General features: G+C 39.9%; 1 protein-coding gene across 4 annotated transcripts in view; it reads left to right on the top strand.

Annotated features, from left to right (window-relative positions):
• Positions 1-19,310, top strand: part of spata17 (spermatogenesis associated 17) — a 301,239-nt gene that overhangs the window by 41,362 nt on the left and 240,567 nt on the right. For all 4 annotated transcript variants that reach the window (XM_078229776.1, XM_078229779.1, XM_078229778.1 and 1 more), the window contains exon 7: positions 6,336-6,536. In XM_078229776.1, the coding sequence (XP_078085902.1) occupies positions 6,336-6,536 (201 nt within the window). The remainder of the gene's footprint in view (positions 1-6,335; positions 6,537-19,310) is intronic.

Raw genomic sequence — 19,310 nt, 5'->3', positions numbered from 1 at the left:
CAATGCCCTGAAGTGGATTTCTAGTTCATTCGTTCAGCCATAGTGGAGTAAAATTTCATGTACTTTGATGGTGCTTTCATAGCTTACCCAAGTAGATGATTTCACATAAACAATATGCTTCGTGCGTGTCAACAGGGTATTCAGTCATCACACAGTTGAACTTGTATTTAACTGAGGTCTATACTTTGCAGGAGATGCTCAAAAATGAACATCAAAGGTGGCCAAGTTCAGAAATCAGAGTATCACATAGTATTCCAACGTAAATAAATTTCTATTGAATAATTTATGGACTGTCAGTTTGAGTCCATGGAAGAGGATCAGAGTGAAGGTGTAAAGATTTGGAGGAAGTGAATAGTTTCAAGTAATTTGGGTCAGCGGTGGGAGAAGATGGAATTATAGAAATGGAAATTAAGCGACAGATTAGCTCCGATGGAAGCAATTGAATGGAATGCAGTGGAATGTTATGTTAAAAATACGACTGAAAGGAAAAATCTACAAGGCTGTCGTGAGACTGGCTTTGTTATAAAGTGCAGAAGCTTGGACAACATTAAGAAGAGAGGAACAACAACTGGATAGAAAAGAACTCCAGAAGCTGAGCGGGATGTGTGGAGTAAAGTGAAAGGTTCCATATGTTGTCCAGTACATTTGTGGATCAATGAAGATTGTTGGAGCGTTGAAGAAAGTAGCTGAGAAGAGATTGAAAGGATGTGGTTATTTATTGTGAAGCAAGAGAGGCAAGGTGGTGAGATGAGTGATGGAGATGGAACTGCCAGGATGAAGGGGAAGGCCTAAGACCAGATGGAAAGATGCAGTGGCAAAAGGCTTAAATACAGTGGCACTGGATGAGGAATGAGGGTTATGATAGGAGAAGATGGAGAAGGATAATCAGCCAGCATTGTGGTGACCCCAAGTGAAATGGGAGAAGCCAAAGGAAGGAGTTCCTACAAATCCTGAAAGATAGTTATACTGACAAATATTTGAAACTTCATCAGTTAGGAAAATAATTAGGTTTGAATTCTGAAAATGATAAATGTTTAAATGTAATTTCCCTGTAACACAGTAGCAAATATAGGACTTTAATGAAGGTGTGATGCTTCAAAGTATTTCTTGTTTAAGGCCTGGTTATGTTGAATTCGAGGCTTCATTACCAACATAAAATTCCATCCTCCAAGTCCTGACTATCCTTTCACAATTCAGTTCTTGCTACCACTACATAAATGATCAAATCTTCATAGGTTTTGATATAGGCCATGTTAAACTATTTAAAGCTTCTAAAATTATCTGTTGCAGTACTTGGCAAGAGCTTTCCTTTTATCATCCAGTTTGCAGGCTGGAATTTTAGGTCTGATTGACACTTGTGTGTCATCTACAATTATGATCAGTTTTGTTGATCTTTTTTGGCCAGGTTCCTAGCAATAGTGAATTTATAGGCAATGTTGGCATTAGATATAAGGTAATGGCTTTTTGAGAATTCAATAAAGTTCAGATCTTATTAACAGCTCAAATCCTTAGTAATTTGAATGTTTACATTCACTTTTACCAGCTGATTTCAGTTTTGTAAAATCCTCAGTTCACCCTATTAAAATGAACAGAAAATCAATATTGACAGTGACGGATGGCAGAAGACTGGAGTATGAGATGCCTAAGCTCTTTATAGTTTCAGTTCTGTATTGTGGTCATTTGATTGCATTCTCTAAGGTAATATCTAATAAGTATTCCACAATAGTTTTGTGCATGTGTCTGTAATTTTGTATTAAGATTCAATAAAAATGTTAATGTGTCCTTAAATTTTCCAAGTTGAGGTGTAAGCTAATCTATTTAATTTGAACGTCTAGGGGATTTACAAATGTGTTGTGGAATATCTTGGTGCACACCAAGTAAACTAAGAACACACTCAATTCATTCGCACTCAACGCAATCCTAGTATAGTGAGACCTGGACAACACGTACTAGGTAGGAGAAAAGGCCTAACAGTTTTCATCTTCACCGTGTCAGACGTACCCTCTGCTTTCTTGGCAGGACAAGGTCAGCAACTCAAGACATCCTGGAGCATGCTAATTCCATCAGCATACATTTGTTGCTAAATCATCTGCACTGGCAATGCTATGTCCATCGGATGGATGAAGGCTGTAAACACAGAGGCTCACTATACAGTGAACCAGCCACTGGGCCACGACCATTTGGACATCCATACCTTCACTACAAGGGTGCCTGCAGGCGAGGCATGAAGATGGCTGACATTGATCCTCACAAGTGGAAGACAGTTGCTGACAGCCATGACCTCTGGAGGCTGACTGTTTGGAAGGACATTGGAAACGGCGAGCATAAACAGCGCAGCTGGTCAAGAAAGCCCAGAGGAAGCAGAGACCAGTGAATTCTGCATCACCTCAAATCCAATGTTGTCTCCTACTCCTGAGCTACACCAGGCAACACTTAACACAGAGTTGACCACCATAACACCATTGTTTTACAAGACAGAAGGCTGCCAATGACACTGATTTTTCATATTACCTTGCATAAAATTCTAATGGTGAATTATTTATCCTTTATACACTAAACAAAATGATGTACAGCTTGCTGGACATTATTTGGCCTCAAATTTAGCTGCACATTTAACTGCCTGTTCCTTACCAAACGATCCCATACCCTTAGTTCAAAAATTATCTATCATCCTATCAGATATACAGTTCAACTTTATTCATGTTATTAGCAAAACAAGCTTCCAGTCTGCGTTCATGTCATTCCCAACACAATACAGTTTTAAGTTTTCAGGAAGCGTGAGCGTCACTAACAGAATAAAAATGAACAAGGTTAAGTTAATTCCTTTAAAGTCAAAACATACAACATCCAAGAGTGGTATATTCAATGGATGCTTTGGATAAATAATGTTTTGGATAAATAAAAAATGGATGATTTTGCATGTAGCATAGAATTAGGATAATTTATTTATCTTTATGCTATTATATCAGTAAGTTACCCAACAGCTTCTATTAAAAGGCTTTTAACAGCCAATGCTAAAACAATGCATTTTTTCATAGAATAAGTAATGTAAAGAAATCAGGTTAATTGTATCTACAGTATCAGTTAACCTGTAATGTGTTTGACTTAAAATATGAAGTCAGATATGAACAATGTACAGTCATGCATCTTGCATATATTTTTATGTATACTTCTACCTTAAATTGAACACTGTTGGCATACATTGTGCATAAAAATTCTGAAAATCTTCATTTGCAAATGATCATCACAAAGCAGAAACAGAAAATGATCCCTTTAAAGCATTTCTGAAGCTTCTAAAAATAACACATTTTGCAATTTGTTGAATTGCACAGACTACAAAGCATTGTGCGCAATAGGTAGTATGTATCTGAACAGGTGTATTGCAAAGATAGGCACCTCAATCAAGTAATCAGTTTTGAATGCTGTTGGTTGAAGGTAATTTAGAGAAGTCTGTTTAAAAAAAATACAAAAATTTGAACAAGCTATAATAAAGTCTAATTTGTTTGGAACAAAAATTATAATAAAATTACTGCTAGTCATCCTATTTTAAATAATAGTAATAGCAGAATGCTGCCAAATATATTCCTCAAAATTGCAAATATCCATTTTGGGTAGTTTATGTATCAACTTCAGTTTAATTATTTGTTAATTTTAAATTTAATTCATGGCAATTTTTAAGCAACCTCAGAAATAAGTAATTACTGTCGTGAAAATTGAATGACTTTCAATAAACATTGCAATTAACTGCAAAAAATACAAATAATTGAAATTAATTATTTAAAATATTTTGAAATGATTGTACAAATTCAATGGTCTGCGATAAAGTAATGAAAATATTTGGGTTTTTTTGTACATAACATTTTATATTTGCCAAGAAATGCCTTTGCTAGTAAATACAATATAATTAGCTGGGAGTAGTGCTACTATTGCAAATATAATTTATTTTAATTCATTTATCTTCCAATGTAAAGTTTTTGTCTTGCCTTGGTAGTATCATAAATTTGTTGCACACTTTGTGTACTAATGCAATTTAGAAGGACCGACTATATCAATTTTGTAGATAATTTAAGTTAATATAGAGAGTATATGCACTCTACAGCAACGGAACTTCACTAATGAAAGGAATGATAGAATCTAAAATAACAGTAAAGGAAAAGAAAATCACCAGTTAATATAAAAACGTAAATAACTCTAACACAATTATAACAATGTTTAAATGCAAAATATATGAATAAATATAAAGTTTATGCTAACAAAATACAGTTATCTGTCTCAGAAAAAAGAAAGAACCCAAGCAGACTCCTTTAGAAAATGTTATACCTATACTTTAGTGATTATTCACTGTATTGTAAAGAAATTAATGAAATATTAAAGATAACTTTCATGGTGGGGGGGGGGGGGGGGATGGGTAGAGAGAGAGAGAGTGAGATAGAGAAAAGGAGACCAATGGTGGGCTGTTAATATAGTATCTTAATTGGCATACTGCCTTTTTAAAAAACTTTTGAGCCAAGATTGCACACACACATCCTGCCACTTTGTAAGCCATATATTCAAATAAAAACATTATTTTCTTTTAGTCAAATGGTATTTTGAGAATCAGTTATAAAATGCTAAAGATCTCCCTGCTCTATAAAATTTTAATAACTCTAGATATTGCTAAATATTCAATAAAGCATTTGGGGACTATTTAGAAAATAGACTAGTTCAGGAAGAATATTTCCTCCTCCGGTATATGTATTTAAAATACACAACATTAGGCTGTTTGGTGATTGCTACAATTTACATTTAGAGCAAATTTGGCTTAATGAATGAAACACTGGTTTTCCAATAAATTATCTTTCTATTTTTTGGAAAATTTTGGTTTATCTTCTGTTTGAAACTGTGCCTTTAGTAATTTGCCAAACTAAAAAACCATAGTTAGTATTAGGTCATATCTGCTTCTCAAGTGACTTGTTTTGTTAATTGCTTTCAGCATTAATTATGGTATTTGTTTAATTAATCTTTTCAAAGCTTTTATGTGAATGAAAGGATGTTATTACATAGCAATGGATAATTTCAGTTCTCACAGGAATACTCAGGACTGTTTACAGCTATTCATTTAAAAGTGTAATTGTGCAATTGGCAAGCAGAAATGTTACCTTTTGAGTTTTCAATGAGAATAATTAAATCTTGAATATCTTACTGTGTGTTGGATTGTGGCAATGTGTTAACAATCCACCTTCTTCTTAACATCAGGTCAATTATTTGCTGAGTGGGATTTTTAGAAATCCCGTGGCAGTTGTATGTCCTGATAATTATGATGAAGTATGTTGGTCAGTGTTGATTCAGCAATCCTATCTCCAGCAAATACTTCATTCACTGATCTCCTTCATGCTCGTCTTTACGGTCATTAAACTTCTTGTGCCTTTCCTTGCCATCCCCTGTGGCCCTAATTATAAAAGGCCTATATGAAAAACATCTAGATTGGGGAGGAAGCTGACTGATGGATTGATAGCTTTGCAAAAGGGTCCAGAATTTAAATGCTATTCAATGGATGACTGGCCAACAAAAGGCACGTTTGCAGATATGGTTGACCTGGTGCAATTAATATTCCAGTTCATGCATGAATTCCTCTGATGGAGGGGGACTTAAAGTGCCAAAAGTGTGTCTCTTGCATAACTCATTTTCTCTTTCATGACAACCCAGAATTTTATACTTAAAAATATCAGTGTTTTCACAGCTCATTTGCCCTACTATGTGATCAGTGCACTAGCCAGAAGTAGAACTTGATGCAGAGAGGTCAATAAGAAGCTATTAACAGGGTCACTCCTGAGAATTCAACAGCTTTATTGAGTTCAGTTTTAGCTTGAATGTACAGCAGTAACCCAGGTGTAGTTTTTTTTAAAACAGCTAGCACAGATTTCCCCAAAGTCTTTATGGGTTTAGAAAATTGCCAAAGAAAATGGATTCCCAAACCTCACTGCTGGCTAAAGGCTGCTAAAGTTTGTGACAAACTTGAATGGTAAAGAAAAAAGTTTGCACACAAACATTCAGCATATGCTGTTTATAAATTGGGCGCACAGCCATAACGCCTTGTGATTAATTCGATGTGAGGTCGTCATTTGCCATTCAGCATTTGTCCAAATAATATTCGTCGAATGCCAAGTATAGCTGCACTTCATTGCTGCCATTTATAAAACTGTATTTACTATCATGGTAATTCAATGAATATACTTAGTCATTGCTGATGTACATTGCACAGTTTTTCATTTTTAACTGTTTCACATTTTAGATGTTTAATTTTTGTGTGCATTACTTCATGGCAGTGAGTTAATAAGTGTTACCTTTCTACCTAGCTTCCAGGTATTTATAACTCTCCATATTTGCTGTGCCCGAATGAGATGGAATGTAGGTTACAACAGGTCAGACCATTGACTCCGAATAAATCTTGGAAAAAGGACACCTCTGAGGGTCTTGTGGATCCATCAATGCTTGACATTCCATGCACCTTTTCTCCATTCGAGCTGCTGCCACCTGTAGGCAAAAAGAAACCACAGGTATGCTGTTATTTTGTAATCGAGCAGTTTTATTAAAGGGAGGTTGTTTTTATTTCATTTTTTTCTCACGACTAACGTCACCAGTGGTTCTGTGAATCATAACACACAAGCTTACAGAAAATTAATAGTTCATAGAAAACTCCCATGTCAAAATTTCCATTTATGTTAAATTTCATTGCATAAAAAGTAAATTTGATGTTCAATATTCTGTTCCATGATAATAGTAAACCAAAGAAATATGAATTATTAACAACTTGTTGCAATATTTTCTTTGATTTTGCATCATTGCCAGTGATTCACATCTGCAGTTTATCTGTTTGTGAGTGGAAGTACAGTCCAATTTAAGGAAGGTAGTGGTTGCAGTGGTGGTATCAATATAAGAATTAGAATATACTTGTGTTTTTTCTGTAGTATATTAGAACAAGTTGATGTTTGTACTATAGATGGAATATATCATTGATGATTGATTTAAATATAATTATTCAGTGGAAATAGTCTTAAGTAATACAATTTATTTGATTTATTATCACATGTATTAGTATACAATGAAAATGTTGTTTTGTTGTGCGCTATACAGACAAAGCATATCATTCATAAGGAAGGGAAGGAGAGGGTGCAGAATGTAGTGTTCCAGTCATAGCTAGGGTGTAGAGAAAGATCAACTTAATATAAGGTAGGTCCATTCAAAAGTCTGATGTCAGCAGGGAAGAAGCTGTTCTTGAGTCGGTTGGTACGTGACCTCAGACTTTTGTATCTTCCAACGGGAGAAGAGAGTATGTCCAGGGTGCATGGGGTCCTTTGTTATACTGGCTGCTTTTCCATGGCAGCAGGCAGTGTAGACAGAGTCAATGGATAGGAGGCTAGTTTGTATGATGGCTGAGGTTCTGTGGGAACCTTGCAATCCTAGACAGAGCAGGAGCCATACCGAGCTGTGATACAACCAGAAAGGATGCTTTCTATGGTACATCTGTGAAATGTGGTGAGAGTTGTAGCGGACAAGCCAAATTTCCTTAGCCTTCTGAGAAAGTAGAGTATTGGTGGGCTTTCTTATATAATTTTTATAATTTCTTCAAAAGGAAATCCAGTACCTTTGGCCCATTAGTGGCGCCAATTATTTATACTTTAATAACAAGACCAATTTTAGAAATAATTCAAAATCAGATCTTTCAACTTCCAGCCATATTAGCAGATAACTTCAGAAAAATAAACATTTTCCTTGATTTCAAAGCACTGCAAAATATCTAGCTTACATATATGTCTTCACTATTATATCATGCAGTGGTTTTGGCTGTGATTTGGCGACAGCACACCATTTACTGAGTCTAAAACCTGAGCACAAAATTGAGGTTGATGGTCTGGTGAGGGAGTTGCACTGTTGGAGGTGCTATTTTTAAACTGAGATGTTGAACTAAGACATTTATATCTGCCCTTTCAGGTGGATGTAAATGTTCCCACAGCATTGTTTCGAAGAAGAGTTGGGGGATGCAGTGCAATTTCCCTGACGTCCTGGCCAATACTTTAACCCTCAACAGCCATACTAGTTAGTATCACATTGCTGTTTGTGGGCCTTTGTGTGCAAATTGGTTGTTGAATTTCCCACATTACAACAGGGGCTACAATTCAAATGTATTCCATGAGCTGTGAGTGGAGCATCAGCCTGGATTTTATGCTGATATCTCTCAAATACAACTTGAACCCATAATCGTCTGATTCAGAGGTGAGAATACTACCCACTGAGACATGTTAATGAGGTTATAAGTAATGCAGCTGTTGTTAATCAGATCCAAACTCGTTGATGAAGTCAAAACCATGACACATAGCTTCTCCTTACTGAGAATTTATTGACCGAGTTGACAAAGAAGATGACAAAGAAGATGACCTAGTTGACAAAGAAGATGAGGAAGTGGAGGGATGGGTTGGTAAGTTTGCTGATGACACAAAGGTTGGAGGTGTTGTGGATAGTGTGGAGGGATGTCAGAAGTTGCAGCGAGACATTGATAGGATGCAAGACTGAGCGGAGAAGTGGCAGATGGAGTTTAACCCAGATAAGTGTGAGGTGGTTCATTTTGGCAGGTCAAATAAGATGGCGGAATATAATATTAATGGTAGGACTCTTGGCAGTGTGGAAGATCAGAAGGATCTTGGGGTCCAAGTTCATAGGACACTCAAAGCAGCTGTGCAGGTTGAGGCTGTGGTTAAGAAGGCGTATGGTGTACTGGCCTTCATCAATCGAGGAATTGAGTTTAGGAGTCATGAGATAATGTTGCAGCTACATAGGACCCTGGTCAGACCCCTCTTGGAGTACTGTGCTCAGTTCTGGTCGCCTCATTACAGGAAGGATGTGGCAGCCATAGAAAGGGTGCAGAGGATATTTACAAGGATGTTGCCTGGGTTGGGGGGCATTCCTTATGAGGATAGGTTGAGTGAGCTCGGCCTTTTCTCCTTGGAGAGACGAAGGATGAGGGGGTGACCTGATAGAGGTGTATAAGATGTTGAGTGGTATTGATTGAGTGGACAGTCAGAGGCTTTTTTCTAGGGCTGAAATGGTTGCCACAAGAGGACACAGGTTTAAGGTGCTGGGGAGTAGGTACAGAGGAGATGTCAGGGGTAAGTTTTTCACTCAGAGGGTGGTGGGTGCGTGGAATGGGCTGCCAGCAACAGTGGTGGAGGCGGATTCGATCGGGTCTTTTAAGAGACCTTTAGATAAGTACATGGAACTTGGTAAGATAGAGGGTTATAGGTAAGCCTAGTAATCGGTAAGGTAGGGACATGTTCGGCACAACTTTGTGGGCTGAAGGGCCTGTATTGTGCTGTAGTTTTTCTATGTTTCTATGTTTCTAGTTCAATCTCACCACTCTTCATAAATAGTTCCAACTATCCCCTACTTATATGCATTCCAAATACTTAATTAAGTAATGCCCTTCACCTATGTATCTTAATATAATAAACGTACTATCAATAGATTCCCTTTCTTTAAAAAATAACTTTATAATGCACACACACTATCAAAACAAATCAAAGACAAAAAAGTCCACATTTTGTATAACCCATCATAATACAAGATGTTCCTCTTCTAAAACCTTAAACAATTTCTTCAAGCAAGCTATCCTTTTTCTAAAAATCAATCGAATATTTGGTGATTTGCGTCGACCCATTTTACCTAAGAGATCTTTTCTCCCTAACGTTTCTTTCATGCTGGCAAGGTCAATCTTGAAATTCCTCCTTTATTTGATCTATTCCCCATTGCTCAAATTCCACAGAATCTCCGCATAGAAAACCTTCTAGCTTCTCCTTGTGATACCAATCGAACATTGTTGGGTCTGCTTTTAGTTGAATGCAACTTGTTTTCAGCAAGACAGATCATACTCTTGACACTTTATTCAACCATAACTACACTTGCTTAATTTCCAGTTTTCCTTGTATATCGCCAACTTCTTTTCGTGGTTTCAAAAACTTCCCTTTGAAATTTCTCACCCTGCAAAAATATTGCATTTGCATCAATTGATTTAAATTCCCGGGAATACGTTGCTAAAGGAGCTAAGAAAATGTTCAAACTCACTTTTTTTCTGCAGTGGTGGAGTCCACTCTGACATCTTCATCACCAAGTCTCCCTTCAAAATCTTGAACCACTAGTCCAGCTTTAGTCTTAAATGTGCCTTCAAGAAGTACCTTTTCTGTGCATGTCAACCCGTGTGATAAGGCTGGCTGTGCTCCACCTGTTGTTTCAATATAAATGCCAAATTCTTTCCAACTCCTTTTGTTTGGCATCCTTTATCAACTTATCTTCTAACTTGTTAGTAACCATGAAACCTTCTCGATCATAATGGCTTCCACTATTCATGGCATTCCTAGCCTGTTCTATGATTTTTATCCTTGTCAAACTATGACCTTTATTTGCTCTCCTTTCTGCTTCTGGATTACTTCTGCATAAGCTCTCCCTCCTACCATCAGAGTCACTTTTGCAAATCTGTGGTCTTTTCCTAGGACTGTGATTCAGTCCACTTTCAGAACTCGCACTGCATTTTATGGCCCTCTACATTTTTACCTAACTCTGCCAATCCATCAGTCGTGCATTTTGTCCTTCATCTTGCACATTCAGTGAATGTTTGTATTTGCTGTTGGCTTTTCCTGCTCTTACCTATAATGGTGGCATCCCTCCGTTCATTGGCCCTTACTGCCATATATTTTACTCCATTGCAATTTTGTCCTTTGGGACAATTTTATCCTGCACTTCAGTATCACTTTGTCCATATTCAGTCATAAGCTGTTTCATATAATTATACATGTGTCAATGTGAAAATGTATCAGAGTTAAAATCATTCCTAGGAATGGTGAATTATTACAGCAGGTTCTTATAAAATGTGTCTACAATTTTAGCCCCACTTCTCCAGCTTTTGATGAACCTTCATGATGGAAATGGGGCAAAAGCATAAAAAGAGGTGTTTGTAAAAGTAAAGCAAGCCTTACAGTCATCGCCATTGCCTGTACATTTTGATCCAACAAACCTGTAATGCATCACCATGTGGAGTGGGAGCAGTCTTTTCCCACAAGTTGTCAGACGGAATCGAGAGGCCAATTGCATTTGCATCAAGAACCTTATCAGATTCTGAGAACAAGTATTTTCAGATTGACAAAGAAAGTCTGGCAGTAATTTATGTGGTGCAGAAGTTTGATATTTCACCATGGTATCAGATCACAAGCCATTGTTGGGTTTTATTCCAAAAGAATAAACCAGTGCCACTAATTGTCTCTGCAAGGCTGCAGAGATGGGCTTTACTGCTAACTGCATACAGCTACTCTTTCCAGCATCATCTAGGAATGCAAATATCAAATGTGGGCACATTCAGCCATCTCTCTTTGCTGCAGACAGCATAGTGTTAGCACTGAACCTGATAGAGACTTTGCTGGTCTCAGCTACTCACATAAACACTTGGATTTAAATGGACCCAATGTTATCAAAAGTCAAGAGGATGGTGATGCAAGAATGGCGATAATTCAGATTAAAATCATAACTTAGCTGCAGCATAGGGAGGAAATAACATGTGAGGATATTGTGTTGCGAGCAGCTCGTGTTATAGTGCCACCCCAGGGGCGACGGCTTTCATACAGGAATTGCACGACACACACCCCTGACAAAGTAGGATGAAAGCACTTGCCTGAAGTTATGTTTGGTGGCAGGGCATAGATAAAGAAATTGAAAGAGTGGTCAGCCAGTGCCCAAGTTGTGAAGCCCAGTAGTCATTGCCGGCACCGGCAAATATGTATCCGTGGGAGTAGCCGGGTCGGCCATGGTCAAGACTGTATCTCGGCTTCACAAGACCGTTTGTGGGACATATGTTCCTCGTCCTGGTTGAGACTCATTCTAAGTGGCTGGATGTCTCGTTGATGAAGTCAACAACAACCACAGCCATCATTGACAAGTTGCAGCACATTTTTGCCATCCATGGTGTCCAGAGGTCTTGTTGTCAGACAATGGCCCAATATTTACCGTGGAGGAGTTTCAAAAATTTGGTAAGTCAAACGGTATTCACCACGTTCAGTCAGCACCTAACCACCTAGCTTCCAGTGGCTTAGCAGAACGAGCTATACAAACATTCAAATCATCTATGAAAAAGCAAGTTCACAGGCCATTGCCTTAACGTTTGGCAAGTTTGTTATTTGTCATATGATACCACGCCAAATATGACCACAGGGGTTATACCAGCTGAATTACTAATGGGATGCCCCTCCGAACCTGTTTGGATTTGGTATTTCCAGATTTGATGGGGCGGGTGGAGGCTAGGCAAGTCTCCCAGAAAGAAAAACATGACTCAAGAAAAAGGGAGAGAGTTTTCCAAGTTGTAGATTTAGTAATGGCCAGGAGCTTTGCAGGTGGACTGACATAAGACCATAAGACATAGGAACAGAGTTAGGCCACTCGGCCCATCGAGTGCAACACAGGTTGCTGAAAAAAGCAAAAATAGAAATAGCAGAGTTATCAGTCACAATCTTCCAATCATCAAATGTCATGATTTCAGGATTACTACCTGCACCATGTGCTAGTCAGAGTAGAAACAGCAGGATACATAAGACTACAAGATATAGGAGCAGAATTAGGCCACTCGGCCCATCGAGTCTGCTCCGCCATTCAATCATGGCTGATATTTTTCTCATCCCCATTCTCCTGCCTTTTCCCCATAGCCCCTGATCCCATTATTAATCAAGAACCTATCTATCTCTGTCTTAAAGACACTCAATGACCTCGCCTCCACAGTCTTCTGCGGTAAAGAGTTCCACAGATTCACCACTCTCTGGCTGAAGTAATTTCACCTCATCTCTGTTTTTATGGATCGCCCTTTTAGTCTGAGGTTGTGGTTCTAGTGTTTCCTACTAATGGAAACATCCTCTCCGCATCCATTCCATCCAGGCCTCGCAGCATCCTGTAAATTTCAATAAGATCCCCCCCTCATCCTTCTAAACTCCAATGAGTACAGACCCAGAGTCCTCAACAGTTCCTCATACGACAAGCTCTTAATTCCAGGGATCATTCTTGTGAACCTTCTCTGGACCCTTTCCAAGGCCAGCACATCCTTCCTTAGATACGGGGCCCAAAACTGCTCACATGGGGTCCAACCAGAGCCTTATACAGCCTCAGAAGTACAGCCCTGCCAACATGAATGTTAACATTGCATTTGCCTTCCTAACTACTGACTGAACCTGCACGTTAACCTTAAGAGAATATTGAACAATGACTCCCAAGTCCCTTTGTGTTTCTGATTTCCTAAGTATTTCCCCATTTAGAAAATAGTCTATGCCTCCATTCCTCCTTTCAAAGTGCATAACCTCTCACTTTTCCACATTGTATTTGACCTAACCTGTCCAAGTCCTTCTGCAGCCCCCCTGCTTCCTCAATTATACCTGTCCCTCTGCATGTCTTTGTATCGTCTGCAAATTTAGCAACAGTGCCTTCAGTTCCTTCTTCCAAATCGTTAATGTATATTGTGAAAAGTTGTGGTCCCAGCACCGACCCCTGAGGCACGCCACTAGTCACCGGCTGCCATCCTGAAAAAGACCCCATAGGTGGCTGGCAAAACTGTGGAAAGAACGGGACCAGTTTCCTACTTTTAGAAGTGCAAGGTTGCCGTGTACAAAAGCAAGTGGATCATTTGAGGAAGAGAGTTGGGCCTGATCCACGGGACCAATAGGTGTGTCCTGCGGTGGACCCAAGGATTCCTATTGTTAATGTGGAGCAGGGGCAACCCACGGTTTCCAAAGCCGAGGAGGCAGTAGCTACTGAGGAGGATGTCAACCCCAGATTGATGAGTTTGTGTTTTGCACCTGCATGCCCAGATTCCTTGCTTACCGAAGTCAGTTGAGAAGTTCCTCCAGAGTTAGGAAGTTTTTTCCTGGATTGTCCCTGATGTGTTGTTTTGCCAAACATGCCTATGTTTAGTGATGTTCCTTTTGTTTCATTCATAGGTGGACTCTGGAATTGGGGGGAAGGAGTGTAGTAATGTGGCCCCTTTAAGGAGGCGATCCTTTGAAGGCCCCATGATCAGCCAGGACTCTAGGGAAAGGCCGTGTGGTAGGCCGATCCAATTGGGAGCAAGGGCACATGTCCTGATACGGGGAGGAACCTCCATTGGAGCCAGGGAAGAGAAGAGAGTAGACATGTATTGCAGTTTGTCAGATCCTTGTATGTATATTATTGCTTGAAGCCATGATGAATCACTTTCAACTTTACTACACAGGGCATTCAAAAACTTGAAAAAGTGATCTAACCATAGTCTCTTCCAAGGTTGGGGATGATCCCACATCACCAAAGTTACTTTTGGATTGCTCCCATAAACTAATTGATTGAAACTCTAGCCGCCAACCATTTGAAGTGAATTCTTTGCATGGACTGCCCATGTCACGACAAAAAAAGTATATATTTTCCCTTTAAAATCCTACCCCCTGAATGTCATCAACACTTCTTTAACATAGTGATTAGAAATTAGGTCTTGTTAAAAAGCATACAATAAATGTCCTGATTGTGTAAATCTATAGATTTCCTGAAAACAATTGCCTTTTCGTGTTCTGTAGATAATTACTTTGAGCCTTATTCCATAGATGACTTACTCAACAGTAAAGGTATTTCACAGGATACTACATCTGTGCTGATAAAATGGTTTACTCTGGTTATTTTCATGGAATCACCATTTTCTTTAGTGAATTTAATGTGTTATCATCCCTGAACCTTAATATTCCCTAACTTTGGTCTTTACTATTTAGAGAGTCCAGGTAACACAACCAATCCATTCCACATACTATGGGATGTACACCATGGTCCAACACAGCACGATTGAATGAGTCCACAACTGGAATGCTCATTACTGACTACAGGTTCTGGTGACCAGCGCAATTCATTCTGACTCATAACTTTTGTTATCTTCCCTTTCCGAATCTTCCATGTCATGTGTCATTTCAAAAACCCTGTTGTTCCATTTTGGACGGATCATCACACAATGATATTTCGAATTACATCTAAAACAGCTATTGACCATTCCTTGGTTATTCCTAGAGTTCATTCTCCTACTATCGTTACCCAATTCCTATTGTCTGTTTGAGCTACCAAAATGGTCTCTATCCTCATTCTTTTTGTTAGTGGGTCTTCTTTCATATTGATGATTGTACCCCATATCGAAATGGTCTCAATGCTGCTAGCATTGGACCCTCCATCTGTTACGTTGTTGATGAAGGTTCCACTTGTGCCATAAAAGTGGTTGGAAATGAATGTTTGCATAGAACGTTCTTTAAAGTTTCAGACATCTGTTCCAAAAGCTTATCTTTTTCTGAGAATCTAACTCCAGTCAAGACCAGGAATCTATCTATGTTTGATACTTTAGCGCAATCCAACAATTTGAACACAAGCAGTGACTTGGGGATCTCCAGATGGAATTTTTGTAATCTTGTGTACAATGTTAAGTTCCATGATACATTCCTCTATGGAATAATCATCCATTTTTCTAAATTTATCAAAGTTTAACCATGCCTCATGTGCATTTAATAGGTCATCTTTCTTAATTATTTTGTCTTTGAATTTTAAGAGATTATCCAAACCTTCCTCAGTGTCTAAATGATGCGTCTTTAGCCCTGAAAATACTTTGCACCTGGTCCTGCTTCTGATGGGAAGTGAAAGTACCATGGCCATATCTTGTTTTTTCCTTTGGTGAGGATGTAGCTTTTGTCCATTCATCCACTTAATTTTTTTCTATTGATCATAATATTCAACCTCACAGAACAATAGTGCAAAGTCAACCCCTGACTTTACACTTGGTATAAGCCGTTGTTCTCCAAAGTAACTCTAATTAAAATCTTCTGACTGAAAAGAACTCTTGGTTTCCATTCTTGACCTTTTTGGCCAAAAATTGTCTGCTACCAACGTTATCAGGATCCTAGCTAGTTGGTAAGGTCAAAACGAAGACACCGTTTTTTCTCACTGAGAGTGTTTTTTTTTACTTTGTTTAGTCTTAACACTTCTCAAACAGTTAGTGCCGCAATTGTCCCTTATTTATATATATTCCAAATACATAACTACAATGCTCTTCACCTGTGTTTCTGATCAATGGAATTTACACATTATTAACAACTATGATGAAAACATATTTTGGCACTCTTCTTATGTTAACAAGTGTAGTTAGATCATTGTTTATCTTTCCCTGCTTTTCAGCCATATTCTTGTGGTGGTGTTCCTGGCAGTCTCGGCAATCTTTTTCCGCCACCTCCTAAGTTGATGTACACAGGACTTTCTGCTCTGAATGATGAAGAATGTCTATTTGTCTCTCGACTTGCTGCTTCAAAGCTTTTGCTGCAACATTAGAAAATCTCAGTTATATACAAATTAGGGGTTGGAGCAGGCCATTCGGCCCCTTGAGTCTGCTCTGCCATTCAATATGATCTTGGCTGATATGATTGTAACTTCAACCCAACATTCCTGCCAACCCCTGATAACCTTTCACCACCTTGTTAATCAAGAATCTATCTAGCTCTGCCTTAAAAATATTCAAAGACTCTGCTTCCACTGCCAAAGAACAAAGAACAAAGAACAGTACAGCACAGGAAACAGGCCCTTCGGCCCTCCAAGCCTGTGCCGCTCCTTGGTCCAACTAGACCAATCGTTTGTATCCCTCCATTCCCAGGCTGCTCATGTGACTATCCAGGTAAGTCTTAAATGATGTCAGCGTGCCTGCCTCCACCACCCTACTTGGCAGCGCATTCCAGGCCCCCACCACCCTCTGTGTAAAAAAACATCCCTCTGATGTCTGAGTTATACTTCGCCCCTCTCAGCTTGAGCCCGTGACCCCTCGTGATCGTCACCTCCGACCTGGGAAAAAGCTTCCCACTGTTCACCCTATCTATACCCTTCATAATCTTGTACACCTCTATTAGATCTCCCCTCATTCTCCGTCTTTCCAAGGAGAACAACCCCAGTTTACCCAATCTCTCCTCATAGCTAAGACCCTCCATACCAGACAACATCCTGGTAAACCTTCTCTGCACTCTCTCTAACGCCTCCACGTCCTTCTGGTAGTGCGGCGACCAGAACTGGACGCGGTACTCCAAATGTGGCCTAACCAGCGTTCTATACAGCTGCATCATCAGACTCCAGCTTTTATACTCTATACCCCGTCCTATAAAGGCAAGCATACCATATGCCTTCTTCACCACCTTCTCCACCTGTGTTGCCACCTTCAAGGATTTGTGGACTTGCACACCTAGGTCCCTCTGTGTTTCTATACTCCTGATGACTCTGCCATTTATTGTATAACTCCTCCCTACATTATTTCTTCCAAAATGCATCACTTCGCATTTATCCGGATTAAACTCCATCTGCCACCTCTCCGCCCAATTTTCCAGCCTATCTATATCCTGCTGTATTGCCCGACAATGCTCTTCGCTATCCGCAAGTCCAGCCATCTTCGTGTCATCCGCAAACTTGCTGATTACACCAGTTACACCTTCTTCCAAATCATTTATATATATCACAAATAGCAGAGGCCCCAGTACAGAGCCCTGCGGAACACCACTGGTCACAGACCTCCAGCCGGAAAAAGACCCTTCGACCACTACCCTCTGTCTCCTATGGCCAAGCCAGTTCTCCACCCATCTAGCCACTTCTCCTTGTATCCCATGAGCCTTAACCTTCTTAACCAACCTGCCATGTTGGGAGTTTGTCAAATGCCTTACTGAAATCCATATAGACGACTTCCACGGCCCTTCCTTCATCAACCGTTTTTGTCACTTCCTCAAAAAACTCCACCAAATTTGTAAGGCCCTCTTACAAAACCATGCTGTCTGTCACTAATGAGATTGTTCCGTTCTAAATGCACATACATCCTGTCTCTAAGAATCCTCTCCAACAACTTCCCTACCACGGACGTCAAGCTCACCGGCCTATAATTTCCTGGGTTATCCCTGCTACCCTTCTTAAACAACGGGACCACATTCGCTATCCTCCAATCCTCAGGGACCTCACCCGTGTCCAAAGAAGCGACAAAGATTTCCGTCAGGGGCCCAGCAATTTCATCTCTCGTCTCCCTGAGCAGTCGAGGATAGATGCCATCAGGCCCTGGGGCTTTGTCAGTTTTAATGTTCCCTAAAAAACCTAACACTTCCTCTCTTGTAATGGAGATTTTCTCTAACGGGTCAACACCTCCCTCCGAGACACTCCCGGTTAACACGCCCCTCTCCTTCGTGAATACCGATGCAAAGTATTCATTTAGGATCTCCCCTATTCCCTTGGGTTCTAAGCATAATTCCCCTCCTTTGTCCCTGAGAGGTCCGATTTTCTCCCTGACAACTCTTTTGTTCCTAACGTATGAATAGAATGCCTTAGGATTCTCCTTAATCCTGCCTGCCAAGAACATCTCGTGACCTCTTTTTGCCCTTCTAACTCCCCGTTTGAGTTCTTTCCTACTGTCTCTGTATTCCTCCAGAGCTCCATCTGTTTTCAGTTGCCTGGACTTAACGTACGCCTCCCTTTTCATTTTAATCAGATCCTCAATTTCCCTGGTTATCCACGGCTCTCGAATCCTACCTTTCCTATCTTTCCTTTTTACAGACACATGCCTATCCTGCAGCCTTATCAATTGTTCCTTAAAAGACTCCCACATGCCAGACGCGGACTTACCCCCCTGCCTTTTGAGGAAGAGAGTTCCAGAGACTCATGACCATCTGAGAGAAGAAATTTCTCCTCATCTGTCTTAAATGAGCGATCCTTTACTTTTAAACAGTGACCCCCAGTTCTAGATTCTCCATGAGGAAACACGTTCTCCACATCCACCCTGTCAGTATCCCTCAGGATCTTAAAGGTTTTGATTAAGTTGCTGCTTAGGGGTGGATTTTCCACCCCAGTTTTTGGCAGATGGGAATGGTGGCGGGGCAGAGAATTCAATGAGAGTCCCCAGATGGCTATTATGTGGTTGGAATTTCCTGTTCCGATTGTCCCCACGCCCCTACCAATGGTATAATGCGGTTGCCACTGTGAAGGGGTTGCCAGAGGGTGGGTGCGTGTGCATGGGGTGGGGCACTTTTTCTTGTTTTTATCATGTTTACATCGGGACACCCTTTCCAATCACATGAAGGACAATGCTGCTGGCCCCACCCTGCCAGCATGAAGTCATGGGACCCACCTCCTGGATTTTCTTTCTGACCAATACTGTACACAATACTCCAGATGTAGCCTCAATAATGCCATGTACAACTGAAGCATAGCCTCCCTACTATTGTATACAATTCCCTCATATTACTTGC

The sequence above is a fragment of the Mustelus asterias genome, chromosome 15 (genome assembly GCF_964213995.1).
Source record: "Mustelus asterias chromosome 15, sMusAst1.hap1.1, whole genome shotgun sequence".
Lineage (NCBI taxonomy): Eukaryota > Metazoa > Chordata > Chondrichthyes > Carcharhiniformes > Triakidae > Mustelus > Mustelus asterias.
This window is presented reverse-complemented; position numbering and strand designations above follow the sequence as displayed.